Source organism: Musca autumnalis, unplaced genomic scaffold (genome assembly GCF_047663935.1).
Source record: "Musca autumnalis isolate F117 unplaced genomic scaffold, ASM4766393v1 scaffold_2, whole genome shotgun sequence".
NCBI lineage: Eukaryota > Metazoa > Arthropoda > Insecta > Diptera > Muscidae > Musca > Musca autumnalis.
In genome coordinates, this window is record NW_027411755.1 from 39,731,522 (window position 1) to 39,759,291 (window position 27,770).

Below are 27,770 nucleotides of genomic sequence, written 5' to 3' on the forward strand. Positions count from 1 at the left end.
TGTACGTCTTGCCAAATCTCGAACATATTTATCGTATATCAAACAAATCCTCTTTGTAGTTTACAAAATTTGGTTAAAAACTTTTATTTTAAATATAATATAAATTATTATAGGTTAAAGTTGTTATAAAATTAGTACAAAGAACACACACGCATAGACATTGATATGAGTGACTTAAACGAAAAAATCTAAAGGCACTATTATTCGCAGAAGTTAGTATGTGATGTAAAACCAAATCCGCGCATCAAATTAGGCTCGAACACGTGAGGCTTTTTTGCTTTTATCAGCTTTTGGTGGTGGGGGACCACCACGACCACCTTGTATGTGACGGTTATAGATGCTGCAATTACAAAATAAAAACAAAATTAAAATCTAGATCTCAAAATCTTCAAATATAATAACTTACATTTTATACGTTTCCGTTTTCAGATATTCAATGACATGACTAATACCCAACAAATATTGTTCGGCAATGGGTTGGACCCATGGATTCTCTTCCATTTTCATAACCGACTTACTGCCCAATAAATCTAATTGTGCCACCTCTGGGGGTAAAAATTGCAAACGATTGTGTTGAATGTGTAGCTCACGTAGGCGCGTCAGTTCACCAATTTCTCGTGGCAATTCCAGCAGATCATTATCACGTAAACCCAAAATTTGTAAATTCTTTAGATTACCCAATCCCTGAGGAATATATTCAAAATCATTATCACCCAAATAAAGGGCACGTAGCGTTTCCATCATAAAGAAATTTCCCGGTAAAACTTTTTCATTTAAATTGTTGTATGACAAATCGAGAACTTCAAGGACAGGGAAGGCTCCAAACCCACGTGGTAAACTATCCAAACGATTAATGGATACGTTGAGAATGCGCAACTTTGGCATGGAAGACAACGATACGGGCAGTTCGCGTAGCTGATTATTGGAAAGATTTAAAATTTCCAAATTCAGTAGATTGGCAATACCTGAAAATATCACAAAAGAATACACAATTACCAATCGAGTGTATCTTAAAGGCAAGTTTAATGATTCTAATTTACCTGGATTGATGATACTGATACGATTGTGACTCAGCGTTAGGCGGGTGATGTTGGACATGTTGACTGAAATGCAAAAAGAAGAGAAGTTTTTTAATTGTAGTGGATAAAGCTAGACGAGTAAAGAATATCGGGAACAAAACCACCTGGTATTTAAGATCAAGGGGTATAACGAAGGTGTTGCCATACAAGTTTACGTAAAGTGAAAATATTTCAAATTTATACAAAAAGTGTATAAAAAATACACACAAACATATTTTATTTATATGCAAGAAAATACATATAACAATACTGTACTGTACTTATAACTGTGGAACAAATTGAACATTTCCATCCCTGCAATATTAAATAATTCTCATTCACGAAGAGAACAGGCTCTCTTTAGGTTTTTCTGTTGCAAGGTTGCCACTGTGTGGCGTTGTTCTTCAGAAGTTTTAAAATACCCAAATATGCCCAAATTTAAGAGATTGTTGTGTTTCGCGAAATTTAACTCGATTCTTAATTCCTCAGTAGTTTAATAATAGGGAACAAAATACCATTTAAGGGAAAGTAGGAAAACACGATTTTTTAAATTTTCTGTAAATGTTTCATACATTTCTGATCTTTATTATTCTCGAAAACGATTCCCTAGATTAAAGAACTAAATAAAAAATAGAAACAAATCAAAAAATATTCACTTATTTGTGTTTCAACGAATATCGAATTGATGGGGAAAAATTTGAACGTTTTGAGCACGGCTGATTTTAAAGTTGTGACGGCGGAAGTCGCCGGCTTGTTTCCGCCCACACCAATTGTCAACATTACCTCGACTACTTTATAATTGTTTTTGTTGGTAAATACCCAAGATTGAATTGTACTGAATTTAAATAAGCATGCATTAATTGCGGTAGGATTATTTTCTAGCCTGGACAGGCGGACCTCGCTGTTGTTTACTACCACGGCCGTACTACGGTAAGTTGTGCGTCAAAACGAGGTATGTTGTTTATCAAAACAAGGGCTTTTTACATCAAAACAAGTAGCAACAAAACGCACATCGGAGGTAACTTCAAGGCGTTACTTAGAAGTAAAAAACCAATAACAATGCGTCTGGTCAATGTTTTAATGTAAACAACCAACAACACCTGGTCAATGTTTGGGCGATGTTTAGATGAAAACAGCCGACAAAATAAACACACGCAATAGGATCTTCGGAGTGACGCGTAGAAGTAAACAAGTAGCAACAATGCGCCTGGATAATCTTGTGATGTGACGAAAACAACCACCAACAAAATGTACGTTGTATGATCCAACTAGGCGACACGCAGTAGTAAACAACTAGCAACAATTCACCTGGGTGTTATTTTTGAGGAAAACAATCTGCAATAATATCGGAGGATCCGCTAGGCGTTATTTTAGTGTAAACAGGGAACAACAATTCCTTACATAGGAATTGATCCTCGACGACCTATAAAAAGGCGTACTCTGAGAACTGGGAGGACAGTCAGAGAAAGTGCGTAGTGAAGTCGACATTGAACCCACGAGTGCTTGAACTAGTGAACCCAATATCCCAGCAACAGGTAAGAAAGGCGTCGTTGTAGCCGAGTCGATAGTACATCCCAACCGACTGAGTTGTACCACGCCAGTCACAAGACCGATCTACGACTTTCTCCAGGACAAACAATCCCATACCACGACTGAGTTATTGTAAGCCAGTCGCGAGACTAAGTCGTATTACAAGACGAACACAGCGACTCAGCAGACCGAGTTGCCCCACGCCAGCCACAAGGCCCACTTACGACGTTCGCCAGGACAAACGATCCGATCCCACGGCTGAGTTGTCGTAAGCCAGCCGCGGATTCTCATCGTGCAGCGAGACTAAGTGGCTTTAGCCAGTCCGAACCAGTTTTCCTAACTCCACGCCGAGGAACAAAGCGACTGAGTTTCCATAGGCCAGTTGGAATCACGCATCTCGCGAGCCCTCGTGCCGGCTCGGTTGCCCAGAACCGGAGACGACTGAGTTACCCTAGGCCAGTCGACACCGCCCGTTCAGAGGAAGCTAGGCCCGGATAGACCGTCCGAATTGCGAAGGCGTGAAACCCACGATTGTCTCCCTAAGATAGGGCTGTTGTCCTCTATGAATAAAGCCAAAGTATCTCCCACCCCAAAAATCGCCTTTATCAACTCTTAGTCTCTGCAATCAATAAATTTCTGGGACGTACCCTGGACACCGCTAGCTAACTTCTGCAAACGGGGCCAATAGGTGTCGTTACAAAGTAAACTTTAGTTGTGTTGTTTTACTTTTTCAGTAACTTTTTTAGAGAATAAGAAAAAAAATTTTGATCTTTCACACGCAAATAGAGAAGTAACAAGTAAGAAAAGTGTTAAGTTCGTCGGGCCGAACTTTTTATACCCTCCACCACAATTTTCAGTCATTTCGGTGGATTAATGTGGCCACAACCTTCAAAATACCGAAAATCGGAAGGTACCGTTCTATGGGGGCTATATGATGGCGTGGACCTATACCTACAAATTTCTGGGGGAAAGTTTCATACCCCCAACGAACACTAAATACCAAATTTCAGCCATCTCTGTGTGATAATGAGGCCAAAACCTTCAAAATACCGAAAATCGGGAGATATCGTCCTATGGGGCTATATCAAAATGTGGACCTACATAGCCCGCTTTCAATACCAAAAGTCCTACGTACATATAATAGATTTTCCCAAAATTTCATCAACCTACGTCAATCCGTTCGGACGCTAGAGTGATTTCCACAGACGGACAGACGGACGGACATGGCTATATGGATGTAGAATTGCACGCTGATCAAGAATAGAGATACGTAAAACCGATTTCGGTTAATCGGTTATTAGCCGTAAAATCTCTAAAAATCGAAGTCGACTATTGACTGTGCGAAAACCAAATAATCGATTATTCTTAGTCGACTTTCAGAAGACGGAGTCAACTATTATTCGTAGTCAACCATTAGTCGTAGTCTATTATTATTCGTGGTCGACTATTAGTCGTAGTTGACTATTGGGTGTGCTAAAACCGCATAATTGACGGTACTTTTTTTATACATATAACCATCACGGATCGCATCAACGAAAATGGTCGATTATATTCGATTATAATCGGGTTTCGGCGGTTAACGATTAATCGAAAGTCGACTTTTAGAACACTCTCAAATAATCGACTAACCGAAAATCGAGTTTTAAGTTTTTCACGAAAACCGAATAATCGAAAAACCGATTATTGCAATTCACTGCGTATCCCTAATCAAGAATATATATAGTTTGTGGGGTCTACAATGATTATTTCGAGTAGTTACAAACGTAGTGACAAACTTAATATACCCCCATTCTATGGTGGAGGGTATAAAAAGAGAGTATTTAGTAAACGTTAGCAGAATAATAGCTGGGGCCTAATTACGTGATTCGATTCGATCGCGAATTTACTTGTGAATAAGATTTCGACACGATAAAAAGCGACATGATAAGAATCGTTGATTGAATGTTTAGAGAGTAACCGGTAATAGAACTATGAAAACCTATATGTTCTCCAAAGAATATTATGAAGACAGATGCCAAAATATGTGTTTATTTTAATACAACAACTACATTAGCCGCTCTGAGAGAGTCTTTTCTTTGGTAAACAACGGTGAATGATAGCTTTGTTCCTTTACTTTTTTAATGGTAAAAATGATTAAAGAGACAACTGTCAAATTCCTCTCTCATGAACATTTTTACCAGAAAGTCAAGAATTCAAAAAGAAACATAAAAATTCAATTTTCTTCTTTTATTTCACAGTTTTTAATTTTTTCTATTAGCGTTGGCCTTTTTCTTCTGTGTTTCCTTAATTTTTTTCTTCATTGTGAAATAATCCGCAAACAAATGTCGAAAAATCAGTTCTACCATTTTTTACCTGTAGAAATTTGTCTGATAGCCTGTGGTAGAAGAGAAAGGTTTTACCATTTTTTGGGGTTAAGGAACGCTTTGCAGGTTAAAAATGGTAACCACATATAAGTGTTGTCAACTTTTATTGATACTTATCATTCATAATTTTGCGTTTTAATTTTACCGATTTTTGTCGGTAACTCAAAAAATGAGTTACAGAATTCCACTACTGATCCAAAAGGGCCATTGTTACAACAAATCACATATGCATACCATATTTTACAGAAAATCCCTTCAAGCACATCTATTAGTACACATCTGGTAGATTTTTGAGCCAAGAAATTACAAAATATTACTCGTATTCCTGAATCATCATTCTTATTAAATCATGTCCTGCATATAAGGGTTTATTTTTATTATTACGGCTGGATTCATCTCAAACTACGAAACTTTTTACTACATTTGTCAAAAACCTACATTGGAAAACTAACAAAATTCGTTCCGTTTTAATGCCGAGTGCATAAATGCTAAGGACGTTGCAAAACAGGTTGTTTTCAACAAAATGCAGAGACACTTCAGACGCATAAAAAGTCAACCAATGCCGAAATGTCCACAAAACCCTCAGGAATTTATTAATATATTTGCAAATAGTGAATGAGGCAGTACGAAATGTGTGAGAGCGTGTCGGATGAAAAATTTTATCAGACAACAGTCTTGGAGAAAGACTTTGCCTACACTTTGTTTTGCTCCACACCAATGGCAAAAGTAATTGACAAAATGGATCATGACAATCGACACTATCTTGCTGATGCTGTGGTTCCATCAAGTGGCTACAAACAACAACTTCTAATATAAATTGGATACGAACGTCACGTAAGTTGCTAAGTTAAATTTTAATTGACATATACAATTACAATTGTTCATTAGTAACTGTTTCAACATGCCTAGGTTTGCTTTATGACTTAATTTGTAATTTACAATAAGGCTTAAAGGTCTTCAGCAAATGTAGTTACTAGTGAACATATTTTCCAGGTGTTTCCTTTCGCTTATGTGCTAATGTCGAGGAATCCCCGAACACGTTCTGAGTTTTATAGAGGCAAACGTGTTTCGTCTTAAGCCAGCCTCTTTTACGACAGATTTTGAAAAGCCTCTGCGAAATGCCATTTTAAAGGTATATCCAGGGGTGCAACTGAAGGGGTGCTGGTTTCATTACTGCCAAGTATTGCGATGAAATGTAGCAAGTATCTCTGAATTGGCGAAATTTTTTGAAAATACGGACAGTAAAGAAGAGTTTTTAATAAAATGCTGGTATTACCACTTCTTCCGGCAGATGAGATACCAAACGGTTTTAATATATGCAAAGAAGAAGCGTGCGCAAACCCCAACTGCTACGTTAAATCGGAAAACGTCTTTAATAAATTCTTTGAATATTATGAACGGCAATGGATAGATTTGGTAAGTATTCATAGCATAAAGAAAACTAATCAGCAAATCATAAAAAATATGTTTTATTCCTAGGAAACTGCAAAAAAAAAAAATTCTGTCCATGGTAAGTGCGTGCGAACAACGAGTGCAGTTGAATCGTACAACAGCTTTCTGTGTGCACAAATCCCAATGCATGATACGTTTTGGGATATTCTACAGGTTTCAGAAGTATGTGAATTTGAAACAGATCTTGGACGGTGTTGTGAACATTACACAACCAGAAAAAAAAAACGAAATCGCGACAAGAATGAGCAAGTCAAAATATTTACAAATCAGATTGCGCATAAATAAAAAACAACGAAGATGTTTCTCCAGATGATGACTAAGAAGATTAATAATCTCGCCCCAGTGGTTTTAAACCAAACAATTTCCGATGACAGTGAATCCGAAGATGAAACCCCTCAGGATGGGCTTTTATGCAAAATTTGTTTTAAACATAAAAAATGTATGTTTTTGCATCCATACAGACATGCAAAAATTTGTATATCTTGTTTCATGATGATCATGGAAAAACCATAGAAATTTTTATTTGATTTCTAATTATATCTTGAAATAAATCTGAAATTGTATATGAACTGGCAAAAATTTTTATTTCGGAAAACGGGCCTTATGTGGGAACATGACACCCAATTTCATTTTGGGAGTTAAGTCCTGGGTCAAGGCGGACATAACGCCCAAAAAGCCTTAAACTGCCCAGATATGCTCTTCTCTATTTAACCAACAACCGATACTCGCCTGCGTTGATAAATATATATTGTAGTCGATTTTGCTGTCTTTGCCGTGATTTGATTAATTGGTTTTCACTTAAAACTACATTTCATGTCACACAATTATCATACATTATACAACTTTTGATTTGTGCCAAAATGGCCGCTAACCATGACTGTGATTGGAAACTATAGGAGTGGGATATAGTCCATGCGGTGTAAAATTAAAGTTTGGCAGAAGACACGACTTAAATTAGTCCCTTTTTCAATATGTGAAAGAAGATGGTGGAGGTAAGTATGCTATACTACAATCATTTTTGATTGTCACACAATTATCATGCATCACAAAATTTATCAAAACGGTATTCATGTGGAGAGCAAATTAAAAGTGCGACAAAAGGCACGATTTAAAATTAGTTCCATTTTTAAATTCTGATGGACGGGCTTGGAGTACATATGCTGTATTACAATCATTTTTTATAAGTCCCAAGTTACATTAGGCGAGTTTACTTGCGGCAATTGTCAGTTTGTAGGTGATAGAGGGGGCTGAGAGGCAAAGGGTTACCATATGCCTCACCTCTCTCTCCGTCAAACTGACAATTGCCGCAAGTAAACTCGCCTAATGTAACTTGGGACTAAGTAATTGTTTTTTAGCAGTCATAAGGGGCAATGCAATTTCATGATAAGTCAAATTTGTCCATCTACCAGATCATCGTCTTCGTTTCCATGTAGACAAAATGTGGCAGGCGGTGGTCTGGGGATATAAGAGAGGAGATTTATATTAGTTTCCAGGCTGGAGTGTGTTTTTAGTGCATTTCACACCCAAATAGAAATCTGGCCCTGGGATGATCGTTGAGTTGAACGTAGGAAAGCGAAAGCTTAATCGTGAACACCCAGTGGATGGCTAATGGATTTTTGAAGTGGTCGGACGAGGATCCAATAAATGCTTTCGGTGCCAGTGGATTGCCTCAAAAAAATTCTTCCACTAATTTAAAAGTATATAAAGCCAGCAACAACTAGTGGCGAACTGCTGGAAAGTAGAAGGAAGAAGGCTACCGATACCATAGATGAGTTATGGCGGCGTTTAAAACGAACAATTCCTGAACATAACCGTCGAAAACATTTTTCAACGATTATGTTCACAAATTTATCTTTTTAAAATGTTGCCTAGGTAACCAACCGAACCCATTTCTAATGTTCGCGGGTCAGCTGTATGATCCAACAAATCCTGCAGCTCATCCCGAACATGAGATAATCCGACTGGGTTCATCTTCCTCTATGCTATTGGCGGAGGGTGAATCAATATCAGAGGGGTGTGAAGAGGAGGCAAACGAGTAGTGTGAGGAATAGGATGAAGAGAAATTTGAGGTGGAGGTTAAGCACAAAGCGCCGGCACCCAAATAGCGAAAAGTTCTTTAATATAAAGTTGCTGATCGAAATCATTCCTATATTGATGCTATCATTTTTGAATCAAGAAAATGTTATATTCCCTTGATCAGTTTTTACTAAACTAGAATTAAGCCAAAAACAGGCTTTTTTTCTAAACAAGCGTTAAGCCTTACATTTCTAAAATCCAATCACAATTTCAGTAAAATATTCAAAAAAATTCGAAATACGCGTATAAAGTTTATTGTCAAAAATGACCAAATTATGCGACAAATTGTTTACATATGGCAACATTGAATATTGTTTTGGTCATTTCTCTAGCTCTTTCATAAAAGGTAACAAATTTTGACAGTTCTTTCTCTCTTCTTCATATTGTATTTTGTTTATGACGTTAGAATATAAAATTAACCCGAGCAACAAGTTATGATACAACAACAATATAAAAAATACAATTGATTTTAGTTTTTCGTAACAAAAATAAATACCAAATAATGTTCAATAATGTACATGTTTACATTTAGTAACCGAAAACACTAACAACAACATTAGATACACACATTTATGCTGGAAAAGATAAAATGGTATGGAGGATTATTGATACTCTAGTGTGAGTTGTCAAAGACTTCATTAGAATTGCTACAGCCAAGGTTGGACAGACATACTACTACTTCAGACACAGATGTTGTAGATGAAAAAAAAAACAGATGACCTCATAATATGCTGGCATAATAATGTATTCACATTTCTTCAATTGACATAAGATGCAAATCTTTATAGACATTTTTTATGGAAGAAAATAATTATTTTTCATTTGTTGAATTCTTTTGATTTTCCTTATTTTAACACTGGTATGGCAACACCTTTAATTTTTCACACCCACTGTTTTTTTTTATTCTTTAGTTTTTTTTTGTGGTTTATTGTTTACTTCCGTTGAGTTGTAATTTTCACATTTTTTGTGTTTTTTTACACTTACACAATCCCGGCAACTCCTCAAAGGAGCTGATGCCTTTATCCACCAAATCGAGTTCACGATTTTGCGTTTCACGCGCTTCATCCAACACTTTCTTTGCTTTCGACATTTTCGCTTGCACTGGCAGACACGACTGACTCATATTGACGTTAATTTTTTTTCTTGAGCGGCAGCTGTTTTTGCTATTGAGAGAATAAAATTATATACTCTCCATCATGGTACAATTAACAGGTAGATGCATCAGCCGACAACTACAACAAAAACGAGTTCAGTACTGTGAAATGTCAAAAATGTTTTCCAAAAATAAAGCGATTCACACAATTTTTTCAACAAAATTTTGTTAGGCAGTTATTAATAAACACATTATTACAAAAATCCGACAAAAATTCACAATTTTTCGTTTAAATTTTTGTTTTTTAATTTTGTGTTTTCAATTACAACAACTTTTTTGACAGCTCACAGTACATCAGCTGGGCTGATGCGGATACCTGTATGATTGTGCCATGCTCTCCGTTTTTCTGAGAGTCTCTCCCAATTTTTTGTTTACAAATGCTCTCACGCACACAGCACCAGTGATGCCAACTGTTCCGAGGCAAAAATCGCTACAGAAAAAGTTGTGTTAAAAACCATCACAAATATCCACTGACGAAAGCTGAAAACACATCCAACGTTTGGGTAAAGTTTTGTGTCGTTTTGGCCGTTTTTACACTGTTGGGCATGATGCCGAAAAATTCAAATTCATTTGAAATATATGCCGACAAACAGATCAACGCTGTTGTGTTTTCAGCTTAAAGCTGAAAACAGATACAACGTTTGTTTAAAGTTTTGCGTTGGGCGTCGAGAAAAAAACAACAACAACAGGGCGACGACGATACCAAAGTCCAGCGTTTATCTGTTTGTCGGCATATATTTCAAATGAATTTGAATTTTTCGGCATCATGCCCAACAGTGTAAAAACGGCCAAAACGACACAAAACTTTACCCAAACGTTGTATAGCTGTAAACAGATACAACGTTTGGGTAAAGTTTTGTGTCGTTTTGGCCGTTTTTACATTGTTGGGCATGATGCCGAAAAATTCAAATTCATTTGAAATATATGCCGACAAACAGATAAACGCTGGACTTTGGTATCGTCGTCGCCCTGTTGTTGTTGTTTTTTTCTCGACGCCCAACGCAAAACTTTAATCAAACGTTGTATCTGTTTTCAGCTTATCTGTTTTCAGCTTAAGACCAAAAGGCACTACGAAGTGTGTAAAAAAGACAGAAATTATCAGCTGTTACACAGAAAGAGAGAAAGTTAAAAAACTCATACATACTCATGGTTCACACATGCGCAAAAGTTGCTGCAATCTTACAGTTCCTTTTTGATCGTTTTTCTTGTTTTTTCACAGAATGGTTGCATTTTTCGGTATCGATAAATGTCAAACTGTCCAGCAACCACAAAATATTTTGTGGTTGCCTGATGACTGACAAAAATGAAAGGCCACACTGGCAAACAACCGATTATTTGAGCAAAACTGACAGTCAAAACTGATCGTGTGTACCCCACTAAACGCACTTTGTAAACAAAAATGTACTATTCATGCACAAAACAAATGTAATAAAAATAAAATTGTATGTTTTTTGTGAAATAAAGAGGTCCAAAATTACACATATGGCCAAAATAATACGTACATCATAGTTTATATTTGATGTTGTGCTTCACCATTAGTTTTTTCTCGAAAATGATGTGAACTGAGTTACATTTCGAAACTTCTATTCGTAATCAATGATGCAACAAGCAAAAAAACGAAAAAAATTGGTAAAATTTTGTTCCTGTGCCACTTTGTCTAAAAGTCCAAAATTTGGTTGGCCAAAAAAATAAGTACATTTAGAATTTTTTATTATTTATCAATAATCGAGTAAATTTTAATAAAGGTTGGTTAGTAATTTGAATGTGCTAATTATATTAAACAAAAATAAAATAAAAATTAATTAATGGATGGGTCGAAATGAGCACTATTATACCCCGTTTATATATAACCGGATTTAACAAACCGACTGGGTTTTAAATGTCAATTCCATTGCGTATATTTCAAACAAATCCTCATAAAGAAGGTTAACCCTGCAAAAAGCTCTAATATAAACAGCATATTACCCTGAAAAGAGGAGATTGGCGACAAAATGAAGAAATGACAAAAAAAATCATCGATAACAGCCAAATCGTTGGAAAGGGCTGTGGGTTTTTTCTAAAACACATTAAAACCAAAACAAATCTGAAGAAACACAGTGAAGGCCTAAAAGCCAACAAAAACAATCCATAGTCCGATTGTTGTCTCACTATATAGAGGCCTATTAAACTCATCTTGAGTAATTATTGTTGACATTGGTGATGTTATACATATTCGGAGAATACTAGGGGCTACCAGAATAATTAACAAAAGGAGTTCAACTGTATCGGAAAAAAATTGTTGATGAGATCCTCCTTGGCGAAATTTCTTCTAGAGCAATGAAATAAAAATAAATAAAATAAATTTATTCGGTAACAATTACGGCAAGATGAATTTCAATCTCAAAGGAAAGGAATTTCATATAATGGTTAATGCAATTAAACACGAAGTTGGTGACCTAAAGGTAGAAACACAATGAAATGCGCCGCTTTTTCACGCTCAGTTTCATGTAAAAGATTAAAGGCCAAGTACTACCTAATTGAAATGAATTAGGTAGCATTATAATTAGGTAGTACTTGGCCTTTAATCTTTTCCATGAAACTGAGCGTAATAAAACGGGGTATTTCATTGTGTTTCTACCTTAATGCTGTGAGGCTGATTGATTTTCCTGGTATGGTCCTCATCCAATAAATCACATTACAGAAGCTGGGACCCTTTTCCAATACAAAAACATATTGGAAAACACAATGTTGCTACAAACAGAAGAAAATATGCTTTTTAAATGGATTTTTCAGAAGAACACCGGTCCAAAACATGCATCCAGGACAATATAATAAAGTTACTTGACTCGCCTAGGGAGTAATCGGACATGAATGCAATAGTAAACTTTTGCGGAGACTTAAGCATAGTACACACGGTCCAACAAAACTGACAGTCATCGAGGTCTATTTCGTTAATATCAAAGTCTAACGGAATAATTACTTTCCTAATCACTAAATTATACCTTAAATGTTGTATTTCAATCATTTTTAGCTAACAAAAAGTTTTTATTTGCCAGAAAATTGTCCTAAAAGTACGTTGACTGTCAGTTTTGACTGTTAGTGTGTACTCCCCTTTAAGAGCAGTACACATTGTCAGTTTTGAATGTCGATATTTCACAATTATCGATAACTGTCAAACCGTCCAGCAACCACAAAACATTTTGTGGTTGCATGATGAATGACAAAAATGAACGGCCACACTAGCAAGCAACAACAAAGCTGTCATTCAAAACTGACAATGTGTACCCAGTGCATTGGTACACAATCGTTCCAAAATAAACATCAAATTTGAAATTTTTTTTTAAAAAATGTGGTATTAAATAGCTTTTGAAAATTACAGCAAACTTCTAAGCAATATGCCAAAAACAATACAAAAAGTAGTTCAAAATAATGGTGGAAGCAACAAATATTAATAATATAACGATTCTTATTTACAATCTATCCTAAAACAATTGAATACTAATACTTGGTCTGTTCCAGTACTTCAAGAATCTACTATATTTTACTATTTTTTCGATAACACAAAGTGAAAAATTTTATAGTAGTAAAATGTAGTAGCTTCTTGCAGATTCCAATGATTTCCAAGATGTACTTATTATTTTGTCCATCAATTTTTATGACTTTTCTTAATATCGCATTTAGTAGTGTGTTTATCTTGAAGATCTACACAAAATTTATTTTTTAATGGTCTGTTCCAGTACTGCAAGAATCTACTAATTTTTACTATTTTTTCCGATAACATAAAGGAAAAAATGTTATCGTAGTAAGAAATAGTAGCTTCTTGCAGGTTCTGGAACAGAGCATAAGTGTCATTTATGTTGCAAAACTTAAATTCAAACTGAACTTTGTTTTACAGTGTATACATTTCCTGAATTGAACGAAAAATATGCATACCAAAGTTTGTATGTACTTATTATTTTGGCCATATGTGTATGTGTGTGGAATTTTTAGAATAGATTAATTAGATGAAAATCATACATTCAGGTAAAAATTGCGAAAAATTGGTTGGATTCAGGTAATTTGGTTTTCTTCCCATGTTTGCTACTGTACTGTATTCATGTACCAAAACAATTTGAAGTGTCTGCAATAAAAAATAAATTTGTGTGTTTTTATGAAATAAAGAGGCTCAAAACTATGTGTGTGGGATTTTAAAAATAGATGAATTCGGATGAATATCAACCATACAGGTAAAAATTCCCCCAAAAATGCGTGATGTAGAATTACCATAATTTCATTGTACGTTTTCTACCCCTGCAGAATTTGAAAATGAAGACTTCGGAGTGTGATAGCAAACGAATTGAGTATACGAGCTATGCACATCGTAAAATTTTCTTCCAAGTAGGTCTATGTCGGAGAACAGCAGCGTACACCTCCCTCACTAAATATAAGGGCTCTTCGCGGATAGTATGATTTTATAATTCATTTGACATGTTCATACTTCTTTCCCCACATAAGGCCACAAATATACATATGTATAAAGAATCCAAAGAGAGCCACTTTTCCGACAACCGAAATATGTATACTATTCCTAGACTCTTTCCAAGTTAGAGGCATTATATTGCCTGAAAACAGCAACAGAGGTTGACAGCGCGGTGCAGCTTGTAACAAAGGCTCTTATGGATAGACATGAGGCCTGCAGCCGACTAAATCGTCCAGGTAGAAGATGTCAGCCTAATTGGAGGTTAAATAATTTAGCTAATCTTAGGAAGATTAACAGAAGACTTTACAACACAGCCAACAAAACGAAGTAGTCCACAAATTAGGAGAACTAAGGTGTCTTTCAATAAATACAAAAGCGAAATCAGGAAGGCTAGAAGTAAATTTTGGTTCTGCTTCAGATTGTATCTACTTTCGATGGACCCCAATTTGTTGATCGGTAATATCAAACGTGAAGATGGTGCATGAACAAAATCTGGTTTAGAGATTCTGGATTTCCTAGGTAATTCTCAATTCCCCAACTGCGCGGATGTAATACAGCGCCTAAGTGTTCCAATCACGTGCAACCATGTTACCTGTGAAGTGAGTGTTATCGCGATCAAAAGTCGCCCAAAAATTGCATAAGCGATAAACACATTCAAGAAGTGGAAAAATATTTTTTAAAAAATCCACAAGTGGAAAATATTTTTTAAAAGTGGAAACATATTTTTTAGAAAATCCACCAAGTGGAAAACTATTTTTTTTAAACATTTTTTTAAAAAATGGACAAATATTTTTTAATGAATCCACTAAGTGGAAAAATATTTTTTTAAAAATCCACTAAGTGGGATTTTTTTTAATCCTCGCATTGGATGATCCGCAAACTGGATGATCCACGAAGTGGAAATATATTTTTTAAAAATTATTTTTTTGAAAAAATCAGCGAAGTGGAAAAATATTTTTTAAAAATTGCACGAAGTTGAATAATATTTTTTTAAAAATTGCACGAAGTTGAATAATATTTTTTTAAAAATCCACGAAGTTGAATAATATTTTTTAAAAAATCCACGAAGTCGAAAAATATTTTTTTAAAAAATCCACGAAGTTGAATAATATTTTTTAAAAATCCAGGAATTGGAAAAATATTTTTTTAAAATCCAGGAAGTTAAAACCAAAATCAAAAATCTACGAATTAAAAAAATATTTTTAAAAAATCCATGAAATGGAAAAATATTTTTAAAACACGAAGTTGATTAATATTTTTTAAAAAATTCATGAAGTCGTAAAATATTTTTTAAAAAATCCAAGAATTGGAAAAATATTTTTTAAATTTCCAGGAAGTGTAAAGAATTAAAAAATCCAAGAATTGAAAAAAAAATTTAAAAAATCAATGAAGTGGAAAAATATTTTTTAAAAAATCCACGAAGTGCAAAAATATTTTTAAAAAATCCGCGAAGTGGAAAAAAAATTTTTAAAAAACCTACGAAGTAAAAATGTATTTTTTACAAAATCCACGCTAATTAGAAAAATATTTTTTCACAAAATCCACGCGTATTAGAAAAATATTTTTTTTTACAAAATCCACGTTTATTAAAAAAATATTTTTTAAAAAATCCAGGTTTCAAGCTAAGTGAATTTAAATGAAGTGAAATACACCTTCAAACCCTTTAAATCGCCCGAAACAGTGGTATCATATCATATTTTTTAAAACACGATGTTGATTAATATTTTTTAAAAATCCACGAAGTCGAAAAATATTTTTTAAAAATCCACGAAGTCGAAAAATGTTTTTTAAAAATCCACGAAGTCGAAAAATATTTTTTAAAAAATCCACGAAGTCGAAAAATATTTTTTAAAAAATCCACGAAGTCGAAAAATATTTTTTAAAAAATCCACGAAGTCGAAAAATATTTTTTAAAAAATCCACGAAGTCGAAAAATATTTTTTAAAAAATCCACGAAGTCGAAAAATATTTTTTAAAAAATCTACGAAGTTGAATAATATTTTTAAACAATCCACGAAGTTGAATATTTTTTAAAAAAATCCACCTAGTCGAAAAATATTTTTTAAAAAATCCAGGAATTGGAAAATATTTTTTAAAAAGTTTATAAATATTATATATACCAACATACAGGAATTTCAAAAAAATTTAAAAATCAACGAATTGAAAAAATATATTTAAAAAATCCATGAAGTGGAAAAATGTTTTTTAAAACACGAAGTTTATTAATTTTTTTTAAAAAATCGATGAAGTTGAATATTTTTAAAAAAATCCACCTAGTTGAAAAATATTTTTTAAAAAATCCAGGAATTGGAAAAATATTTTTTAAAAATCCAGCAGTTAAAAATATAAAAAATCTACGAATTGAAAAAATATTTTTAAAAAATTCATGAAGTGGAAAAATATTTTTTAAAACACGAAGTTGATTAATATTTTTTAAAAAGTCCATGAAGTGGAAAAATATTTTTAAAGAATCCAGGAATTGGAAAAATATTATTTAAAATTACAGGAAGTGTAAAAAAATTTAAATATCCACGAATTGAAAAAAATGTTAAAAAATCAATGAAGTGGAAAAATATTTTTTAAAAAATCCACGAAGTGCAAAAATATTTTTAAAAAATCGGCGAAGTGGAAAAATATTTTTAAAAAATCCGCGAAGTGGAAAAATATTTTTTACAAAATCCAAGCTAATTAATAAATATTTTTTTTACAAAATTACATTTATTAAAAAATAGTTTTTAAAAAATCCATGAAGTGGAAAAATATGTTTTAAAACACGAAGTTAATATTTTTAAAAAATCCATGAAGTCGAAAAATATTTTTTAAAAAATCCAGGAATTGGAAAAATATTTTTTAATATTCCAGGAAGTGTAAAAAAAAATTAAAAAATCCACGAAAAATATTTTTAAAAAATCCATGAAGTGCAAAAATATTTTTTAAAAAATCCACGAAGTGCAAAAATATTTTTAAAAAATCCACGAAGTGCAAAAATATTTTTAAAACAAGTTGAACAATTTGCTATGAGGTTCTATTAAACCCATTTTAATTTTTAAATTTGTTTCAAGGATGCTTTTTCTCCTCATTGGAGCCTGTCTACTACCTTAAAATACGACTATGTACTTCGTACATAAAATGAAAGGTAATGACAGAATCTAATGAGTGACGTTTGAGAAAAGCCCGCCTCTCAGTATCTACGCTAGAGTTACTAAAACTAACACCAACGATAGGATCACGTCCTACTCGTCAAACCCTTTGTACAAAGGTAATACCGTTCCACGAACGTTAAATCAATAAAAATACAGTCCACTGCGATTAGAAAAAATACTTTCACATCGTGTTTTATTTTTCTCTAATTTTCTTTCCATATTGCTACGCAAACATTGGTCCAATCGAGCCGGATTTTACGATCGGTCTCTTTGCCTTTACAAGGAAAACCCAAAAAACCAGAAAAAAGCAACGACTACGTCGCAGCAACAACAACAAAGGATCTACGATCAACCACATCAATTTATTTTCCAATAAATTGCGATTTTTACCATCACAACAAAGGTATGTACACATTTCATTACGTGAAAAAGTGACATACCAAAATTTACAAGTGTTGTGCATAATTAAAAGTAAAAAAACAAAACCGTTTGTCGTTTTACAATAAATATTTAATGTCCGTCCGCCACCTACGATATTGCCGTCGGTAAAATTCATTTAAAAAATACCAACAAAACTAAGTGTCAAATCGCCCACTATTTTCTCACATAATAGCAACAACAATCACAGTGATTTTTTTATGTTTATTAATTTCTACATTTATTGGTGTTTTCGCACATTTCTTTTATATTTAATATAAATACATATTTGGCCTGTTCCCGTACTTTATAAAGTGGTAAAAGTCGTAAAAGTTTTAAAAGTCGTAAACGATTTTCATATAAATTTTGTGTACGGGAACACAAAATGTGTAAAAGTGGTAAAAATTGTAAAAACTTTTTAGTTCTGGAACAGAGCTATTGTTATTGTGGTGTTTTCCTTTTATTCTCTTCTTCATGTTCCCCCAAAAACACAAAAATCATCACAACAATAACAATTCCAATATAAAAGAATAAATGTCATTCACTTGTCATTACTGCTGATTGTTTCCACCTTTAATTAATACGGGTGGCAGATTTGGCACTTATATACCATTTACACTACGATCGATTGTATTAGGGGTATTCCCGTGTACTAAAAATTAAAATTATTTTCGTAAAGATATTTTAGTGCTGTTTTCTCGTATTTTTTGAGTTGAATCCTTCGGATATTAACTAAAAATAAATTTTATTCGTGTTTTTGACACCGTGCCCCCTACCGTCGGTATTAGTGAAGTGGTTTTGCGAATTTTCAATTTTTTTAATATTTTTGGAAATTTGTTTTCGGCAAGTGCTATCTTCCATACATTGCCATAGTGTACGTGTATTATACGATACACTCTAAATATTTTGCGAAATTTAGAATACACTGAGAGAAAATTGGACTTAGTTTTACATTTTTCTTAAAATTTAAAGAATTTTTTGTGGTTTAATCACGTTAAACCTCAAATATATTGCCGTATCCACGATACATTATGGAAATAGTCTACGACTACTAATAAACTCAGTGTATTTTTCCAATAAAATAATTTTATTTTGAAGCATCACGTGTTTTAAAACTATTTTTTAATACTTTAGTGAAAATTTACTACCTTTGTTGGATTTTCGCCTACAATTTTTGACATCACGTGTCATTTCCAAAGTAATAAAATAATTTTCGTGCAATTTTATTGAATTTGTACAACTACGTGCATTATTTAGGAAATTCATTTAGTCTTCGACTACATTTAATTTCTCAATACGACATTTCGTGTCACAAATTATCTTTGTTTTTGACTTTAATCGTGAATTTCATTCAAAATGCCCCTCACTCCTTTAGATTTATTCAACAGAGCTGCTGATGCTTTAGTCAAATTTGATTCCCAACGGGACGATGAGCTCGATGTTTATATCTTAGAATTGCTAGGAGCTGAGGCGAGAACATTATGGGAAAAAGTTAAACTACAATCTGATATATGCCTCAATTATCTATATGAAGATAAAAATTCCAATAAGGACAACCTTGTAGCTGCCGACATCAAATTCGATGTCGCATACAAGTGTTTTATGAATGTTTTATCGTCCATTAATAGAAAGTTAGGTGTACTCCGCACCTCGTCTCAGTCACCTACTTTCACTTCTCCAAAATCTCATATAGATAAACCTACAGTATCACGTTCTGAAGATACAACGACCATTTCCGATGTTTCACATCGATTGACACCTTCAAATAACACATCCTTCACATCCTGTGGAGATGTTAATGCTGGTCACAGACTTAATTTACCTCCCTGTGACATTGAAGTGTTTAATGGCGATTTTCTCTCTTGGCCTACGTTCAGGGATTTATTTTCTGCCCTCTATATAAACAACAGCGGCATAAGTGATATAGAACGCTTATGTCATTTAAAGAAAAAGACCAGTGGTGATGCCCATGAAATAGTGGCTAAGTTTTCGCTTACCCACACAAATTTTAGTCTGGCGTGGAATGCTTTGCAACAAACATACGACAATCCACGTATTTTGGTGAACCACCAACTAAAACGCCTCTTTGACCTACCAGTTTTAGAAGAGGAAACTTGTTTAGGGTTGAAGTCTTTGCAAAGAGGCATAAACGGGTGTATTTCGTCCATGTCTAATTATGACGTGCCGACAGAAGACTGGGATCCAATTCTAGTTTTCCTTTGTCTTCAGAGATTACCTAAACACTGCGTTGTGCTATGGGAACAATGCATTAAAAACAAGTCTGTATTGTCCTCGTGGGCAGATTTGGATCAATTTCTCACGGAAAGAATCCAAACTCTGACCTGCTTACGTGATATTAGGGGCATAGACTACGTCGAACCTCTAAATCACAACAGACTTTCCCATTCCACGAATGGTGAAAGCACTAAAACATCTGTGGCCACGCCACAAAGCACACCCCGTTCTTCACGGTATTCTCGTGCACCCTCGCCTAAATCGTGTGCTCTTTGTTTACGACAAAGGCACCATCTTAGGGTTTGCCAAAAATTCCTTCGACTTTCAGTTCCTGAAAGGATAAGTGCAGTTAAGAAACATTACTGTTGTCTTAACTGTTTGTCTCACGGACATAAAGCTTCAAAATGTAATAGTGTACATAATTGTACTATATGCAACAAAAGGCATCACACCCTGTTACATAGGGAGGTCTCAACACTTCACACGTCTCCGACGTCACCTGTTTCCAGGAGTTTAGTTGCAGTATGTTCCCCTTCTACCTCTACAGTTCTTTCATCTGGGTCTACTACGAGACAGGTATTCCATACCACTCAGAATAGGAAAGTATTGTTAGGCACGGCTATGGTCCATATTGTGCACCAAGGTACTACGTACCCAGCCAGAGCTTTAATTGATCCTGCTTCTGAATCATCTTTCATTTCTGAAAATATGCAGAGTAGAATAGGTATTGCCACAAATGCAGTTAGAGCCTCAATTTTGGGTGTGAGTAGGTCAGTTTCTGTCATTTCTGACAAAGAATGTTCCATTCACATTGTGTCTCCTTTGGACGCTACGCATTCAATGGACACAACTGCTCTTGTCGTCCCGACCATTGCAGATAATCTGCCCTCCTGTTCCATCCCAACTGACACTCTACCACAATTGCCAAATCTACGTTTGGCGGACACCGATCCATTCTCTTCCCATTCTGTTGACCTTCTTCTTGGTGCAGATCTTTATCCGAAGATTCTGGCACAGGGCTCTCATACTAAGATATTAGGTTCGTTGATAGCGCAAAGTACAGTCTTCGGCTGGATCCTTACAGGTCCAATGCCATCCACCCATACTGGGCCTTCTATTTAGGGATTCTCCTTGAAATAGTTAGGATAGAAGACTGGGGACATTGAGTCTTTGGGCTCCAATTTATCCATACGGACGCTATTGACAGTCATGCACTTAACCTTCGGTGGTGTATGTGTTGACGGGTTAGTAAGCCATGCAGGGTTAGTTTTCCCACGGAAAACAGAGATTACATCGCCTACACTTCTCCACCACTTGCTACGCAAGTATTGGTTCTACGACCATCTACTTAAACTTTGGCCCTACGGCCGTCTATCTTATTGGTTTTAATGGGCACATCCCAAAATGTTCATTAGGCATTTGATTCAAATTTTAATTAATAAAAAGTCCTAAAATATTCCGTCACTGGATATTGCATTCAAGCTCCTCCGGGGCAAAAATATTTATCTACGTTCGAAAGAGGGTATCAATACTGATACTGAAAACGAAATTTAATCCCGACGGCACTCAAACATCCATATTCCCACTCCCACGGAGTTAATTAATAATAGACCATGTTTCGAGGCGTCTACGCGACCTCACTACTTTTTCGTGTTATTGAAAAAATATAGCTTTGATGGCCGTGTTAGAGCCGCGAAGCATCGGGCTATATATATGTAAAACGACCAACGGTTAAGAGGTCCTTCTGACCTAAAAGTTTGTTTTATTGTTTAATTCTCGCTTCCTCTCCATTTTTCTTATGACTTGGAAAATTTCGAATGATGGTTGCGACGATGGTGTGAGGATGACGTCCCCATGCACGACAAGGAACAACAAGCTGATTAAAAAGCCACTCCACATGAAGCCTACGGCAAAAAGTACAGCTGGGACTGTACCTCCTTCGGAGAATACAGTCCTATTTTTATACAAATTAATTTCGCCCTCGGCGACTCCTCGGAGTTCCTCCAGGAGAAACTTGTGGTCTCGCCACGTAAATCTGTAAGAGGTGGTCTTCAATCACCTTTTACAGTCTTTACATGATGATCAAGGTCTCCACGAGGCATTGCACGATCGTGCCCCACGGGCACACGAATGTAAAGTACTTAAATAACTAACATTTAATTTTGCAACATAGCTGGATATTGCAAGGCCGGCGGAATGAACAATTTGCTATGAGGTTCTATTAAACCCATTTTAATTTTTAAATTTGTTTCAAGGATGCTTTTTCTCCTCATTGGAGCCTGTCTACTACCTTAAAATACGACTATGTACTTCGTACATAAAATGAAAGGTAATGACAGAATCTAATGAGTGACGTTTGAGAAAAGCCCGCCTCTCAGTATCTACGCTAGAGTTACTAAAACTAACACCAACGATAGGATCACGTCCTACTCGTCAAACCCTTTGTACAAAGGTAATACCGTTCCACGAACGTTAAATCAATAAAAATACAGTCCACTGCGATTAGAAAAAATACTTTCACATCGTGTTTTATTTTTCTCTAATTTTCTTTCCATATTGCTACGCAAACACAAGTAAAAAGTCGTTAAGTTCGGCCGGGTCGAACTTTTTATACCCTCCACCATAAAATAGTCTTAATTAAAATGGTATAGTTAGGGTCCTTTTACAATTTTAGGTGGAACAACTTTTCGACAATGGATAGAATCCTACTGCCTCCCACTATTGCTTAAATTACACTGTGAACACAAATGTTGGGGCAGAGATAATTCGTTTTGGAGATGAAAGCCCTTGGTGTGTGTATATTAAAAACCCCGAAGGACAGATGCGCCGTGAGTCGAACTTCCGCGTTATGGCGTGATGAAGTTTTTGCAAGAGACCCTGTAAGCCATCATGAATTAGCATTATATCTTACGGAGCTATATCAAAGAGTCAACCTATCTTTAAATTTTTTGACGGAAAAGTTTTATAGCTGCAGGGAACTTCAAGAGTCAAATTAAGGGTAGTTTCATCAAAACAATGTAGACCCTCAAAAATGGATCCATGTTGACGAATTTTAGTGAAAAAATTTCGTGACCACTGAAAATTCCCGAAAATCGGGAGGTACAGTTATATGGGGAGATATACCAAAACATGGACCTATTTTGACGATTATTTTTGAATAGACAAAATTGTAGCTAAAATTCTCAAAATACCGATCATTACAGTTAGTTCGGTTAAAAATTGCAGCTAAAATTCTCAAAAAATACCGAAAATCGGGAGATACCGTTATATGGGGGCTATACCAAAACATGGACCTATGTTGACGATGTTTCGTTGGAGATGTTTTATGTCCACTGAGAACTTCAAATGTCAAATTACAGCTATTTCGGTTAAAACTGTAGCTAAAATTCTCAAAATACCGAAAATTGTGAGGTACCGTTATATGGGGGCTATACCAAAAAATGGACCTATGTTGACGATGTTTGTTGGAGATGTTTCGTGACCACTGAGAACCTCAAATGTCAAATTGCAGATAGTTCGGTTACAAATTGTGGCTAAAATTCTCAAAATACCGAAAATCGGGAGGTACCGATATATGGGGGCTATACGATAACATGGTCCTTTGTTAACGATGTTTCGTGGAGATATTTCATGGCCACTGAGAACCTCAAATGTCAAATTGCAGATAGTTCGGTTAAAAATTGTGGCTAAAATTCTCAAAATACCGAAAATCGGGAGGTACCGTTATATGGGGACTATACCAAAACATGGACCTATGCCCATATCCTTTGGGATATAAGTTTGTTGATCACTAAGAACCCTAAGTGCCAAATTATAGCTAATTCGGTCTGCAAATGTGGCGAAGAACGTCAAAATACCTCAAATCCGCAGGTACCGTTATATGGGGGCTATACCAAAGAGTGGACCGATATAGCCCATCTTCGAACTTGACCTGCCTATGGAAAAAAGACCTAAGAGTGCAAAATTTCAGCACTCTATCTCAATTATTGCGGACGCTAGAGTGATTACAACAGACGGACAGACGGACATGGCTAGATCGTCTTAGAATTTTATCCTGATCAAGAATATATATACTTTATAGGGTCGCAAATGATTACTTCGATGTGTTACAAACAGAATGACAAACTTAATATACCCTCCATACTATGGTGGAGGGTATAAAAATCCACGAAGTTCAAAAATATTTTTAAAAAAATCCACAAAGTGGAAAAATATTTTTTTCAAAATCCATGCTTATTAGAAAAATATTTTTTTACAAAATCCACGTTTATTAAAAAAATATTTTTAAAAAAATCCATGTTTATTAAAAAAATATATTTTTTAAAAAATCCCCGCTTATTAGAAAAATACTTTTTTTTTTTTAAAAATCCACGTTTCAAGCTAAGTGAATTTAAATGAAGTGAAAACACCTTCAAACCCTTTAAATCGCCCGAACCAATGGTATCATACCTGCAATGCTCATAACACATCAGAGGCATTAATTCCACATGTGGAACATATTTTTAACATGCCGATATCAAAGGTAAATCGGTAGAAACAGCACTGAATGAGGTCGTACAGCAGCTCATAAAGTTGGTGTTTTCCCTACACTGATCAATTGGATTGACGGAATGCTCAGCAGCCTGGTAATGAACTCAAACATCGGCGAGAGTTCCTTTCGGAAGTCTGCTTAAAATCATGGCGGCACACAACAATGGTCTTGGGGTGAAACCATCGAAGGCAGACTTGATTCTGTTCACGATTAAGAGAAAAGTCAAACCATTCACGCTACCAATGCCATATGGAGTAGCCCTAGAGATCAGTGTAGAAGCCAAGTATCTTGGCATCATTCTGCAAATTAGCGTGGAACAAATTTCGAAGAACGTGCCAAAAGAGGCCTAATAGCTATGTAGTCATGCAAGAATTCCATTGGTAAGAGCTGAGGACTGAGACCACGCCGAACTTTGTTTTGTTGGCTTTGTTGTATAGCCTTCTGGTGATCTTCCCAATATTAGCAGGATCCTTCGACCATCAAACAGGCTGACATCTCCTATCTGGACAAGGTAGTCGGCAGGAGGCCACATATCTCTCCACCAGAACCTTTGTTACATGCTTCACTGCTCTGCTGACCTCTGTGGCTGTTGTCATCCAGTACAAATTCCCCAGCTTGGAGTTTGCTTATCAGTGCATTTATTCCAGTCGGTTTTCCTTGGATTCATATATGGTGGTTTCTTAATGCCGTCAATAGAGCCTTGGATGAGTATCTACCGTTGATCAGAAAAGGAGCTCTCGATCGGATACTTCCCAGAGGGATTTGTCATTGTTAATAAGGGGACGAGCGTTCCCTGTAGATGTACTTCTTGAGCTAGTGCATTGATCTACGGTAAGCCCTCTTCTCTTTAGTCAACCGATTTGTAGGACTAGTTGAGGCGGGGTTAGTCAAATATTTGCTCCAGGTTGACGACATTCCTCTATAGCTTCTTGGCTCAGAAGACTAGTTCTATCGGATTCGAATGATAGCCGATGGATTTTCGACGGCCCTGATATCAAGGTGTTAGCGCTTACACAGAGGCCGAGGTCAGTATATTTACGGCTACAGGCGATGAAACTAATTTGATCTCAAGTTCGTCATCGGAAAAACTGTCGATGACAGTACAAACAATACCCTGACTGAGACTCAGGGTCGCCGTTTGCTCCAGAAAGTCTACTAGTTGTCTGGTTTGCTCAGCCAGACTATCTTTAACTAATGCAATGCCCTCAGCTTGGAGAGGGACGTGGAAAAGAATCTTCCGGCGTTTCCTGCCGATGTACTTTCTTAGGTAGTGCATCAGGCGTTCTTCTCTTAAGTTAACAGATTAGCAGCACTAGTTGCGGCGATGTCGGCCAAATCTTTGATAGTGTTTTCTTCCTCAATAGCGGCCTGTATCGGAAGACTAGTTCTAGCGGTTTTTACCGATGGACGTTTCTTTTTGGTTTCGACGGTCCTTGCTTCAAAGGGTTATCGCTTTACACAGACGACGAGGCCAGTTTATTGACGACTACAATCGCTGGAACTAATGTGGCCTCAAGTTCGTCTTAAACTGTCGTAGGTGTCCCCAGATTTGAGAGGGACTTGGAAGAGTATCTTCCGGCGTTTCTTGCCGATATACTTTCCCTTAATAGATTTGCAGCACTAGTTGAGGCGGTCTCGGCCAAGGCTTAGGTTGTGGTTCCTTGTAGCGTACTGCCACAGAATACTAGTTCTATCGGACCGAATGGTTAGCGCTTTACACTGACGCCGAGACTCATAGAAGACCAAGAGGTCGTCTTATAGAATACATAGTTGAGGCGGTTTCGGCCAAATCTTTGGTCGAGGTTTATTACTCAGTACTCTCCTGTTACGGAAGAAACTAGTCTTCCGACCGATGGAATGTCCTCCTGGGTTTTCGCGGCGGTTTCGGCCAAAAACTCGGTCGAGGTTTATTCCTTGGTCGAGGTTTCGGTTAGTAGTTGTCTGGCTTCAAGGGGTTAGCGCTTTACACTGAGGACGTAGTTAGTTTATTGACGACTACAGTCGATGGAACTACTGTGGTCTCCAGTTCGCCATCGAATAAACCGTCCTCGGCTTCAGCTAAAGCACTACCCAGTCTGGCTTCAAGGGATAAGCGCTTTACACTGAGGACGTGGTTAGTTTATTGACGACTACAGTTGATGGAACTACTGTGGTCTCAATTTCGCCATCGTATAAACCGTCCTCGGCTTCAGCAGAAGCTCTGCCCTAACTGAGACTCACGGCCATCTTTTCCTCCAGAAAGGCTAGTAGTTGTCTGGTTTGCTCAGTCGGACTATCTTCAACTACTTCGATGTATCCAGCTTGGAGAGGGACTTGGAAGATCATCTTCCGGCGTTCCCTACCGTTGTACTTCCTGAGGTAGTGCATTGACCTATAGTAAGCCCTTTTCTCTTTAGCCAACCGATTTGCAGCACTAGTTGAGACGGTCTCGGCAAAAATTTTGGTTGTAGCTTCTTCCTCAATGGCGTCCTGCCACGGACGACAAGACCTATCGACTTCAACCGATGGACGGGCCTTCTGGGTTTTTGACGGTCCTGCCTTCAAGGGGTTATCGCTTTACACTGAAGCGTGGACTATTTTTTTAAGTACACCATCGGATAAACTGTCCTAGGCCTCAGCAGAAACACTACCCAGACTGAGAGTCATGGCCACCGTCTGCTCCAGAAGTCCTTCTGGTTTCTCGGATCCACTCTCTTGTTGATCGCAGGCTGGATCTCTTCGGTCCTGGCTTTTTCAATATCGTTACTCAATGGTGTTGTTGGTTTTGTGACAGGTTCTAAAGCTCTATTGGTCTACAAACTGAGTTTGCAATATCCCAACAAATCCACTTTTGGCATTCATAATATTTTTCTTCATTACCCGTGCAATGATCATTGGCTACATGTCACTCAATAAAACAAACCGAAACATGTGTTTTCTGTTTATACAAAATGTCATAAATCGTTGCAGAGAGCAATGTCAAATCTCCACAAAATACAACAACAACATAAAAACTGTATTGTAAATAAAACTCTCCAAAAACAGCATCTGTGTACGAGGGGAACTTAAAGGGTGAAAGTTTGTTTATTGGAAAAACAAGTGGGTGTAGATGTGTGCGAGAGCACTGTGTGGGAGCATGGATAAAAATATCCATTTTTGCCATTGACACAATTTCGAGATATGCAGATTGATTCCGTTACTTTTTTGAAAATAAAATGTATTATTTTTTAAATATATTCTTCAACACTCTTTAATTTTATTTTGGGTTTTTTATTTTAATTCTGTTCCAATTTATTAAAAAAAATTCCTTTTGTAAATTATTTTCTTATTGAAATGCACTCGGAATTACCGCCGATAAACGAACGTCTTCTCGCTATGACTAAATCACGCCAACT

The 27,770-nt window shown here is 36.0% G+C and overlaps 1 protein-coding gene across 5 annotated transcripts; it reads right to left on the reverse strand.

The window, feature by feature from the left end:
* Positions 1–52: 52 nt before the first annotated feature.
* On the reverse strand, positions 53–27,770 carry ics (ras suppressor protein 1). 5 transcript variants are annotated; one of them, XM_073967594.1, is made up of 6 exons: positions 27,725–27,770; positions 9,949–10,112; positions 9,464–9,642; positions 1,041–1,103; positions 407–965; positions 53–340 (listed from the first exon to the last, which is right to left on the reverse strand). In XM_073967594.1, exons 2-6 carry the CDS (start codon positions 9,963–9,965, stop codon positions 250–252), a joined length of 909 nt encoding a protein of 302 aa, XP_073823695.1. In that variant the 5' UTR covers positions 9,966–10,112; positions 27,725–27,770; the 3' UTR covers positions 53–249. The 5 variants fall into 5 exon arrangements, with proteins under 5 accessions (XP_073823695.1, XP_073823696.1, XP_073823697.1 ...); XM_073967595.1 differs by lacking the exon at positions 27,725–27,770 and adding an exon at positions 10,777–11,012 and having other exon boundaries at positions 9,949–10,062; XM_073967596.1 differs by lacking the exon at positions 9,949–10,112 and having other exon boundaries at positions 27,576–27,766.

Bases quoted from the DNA above. Each gene is read 5' to 3' on its own strand.
- ics (XM_073967593.1), bottom strand. From the start codon at position 9,602: ATGAGTCAGTCGTGTCTGCCAGTGCAAGCGAAAATGTCGAAAGCAAAG. The intron at 1,104-9,463 runs GTAAGTGTAAAA...TTTGCATTTCAG, and splicing joins TGAGGAGTTGCCGGGATTGT to TCAACATGTCCAACATCACC. The intron at 341-406 runs GTAAGTTATTAT...TTGTAATTGCAG, and splicing joins AAAACGGAAACGTATAAAAT to CATCTATAACCGTCACATAC.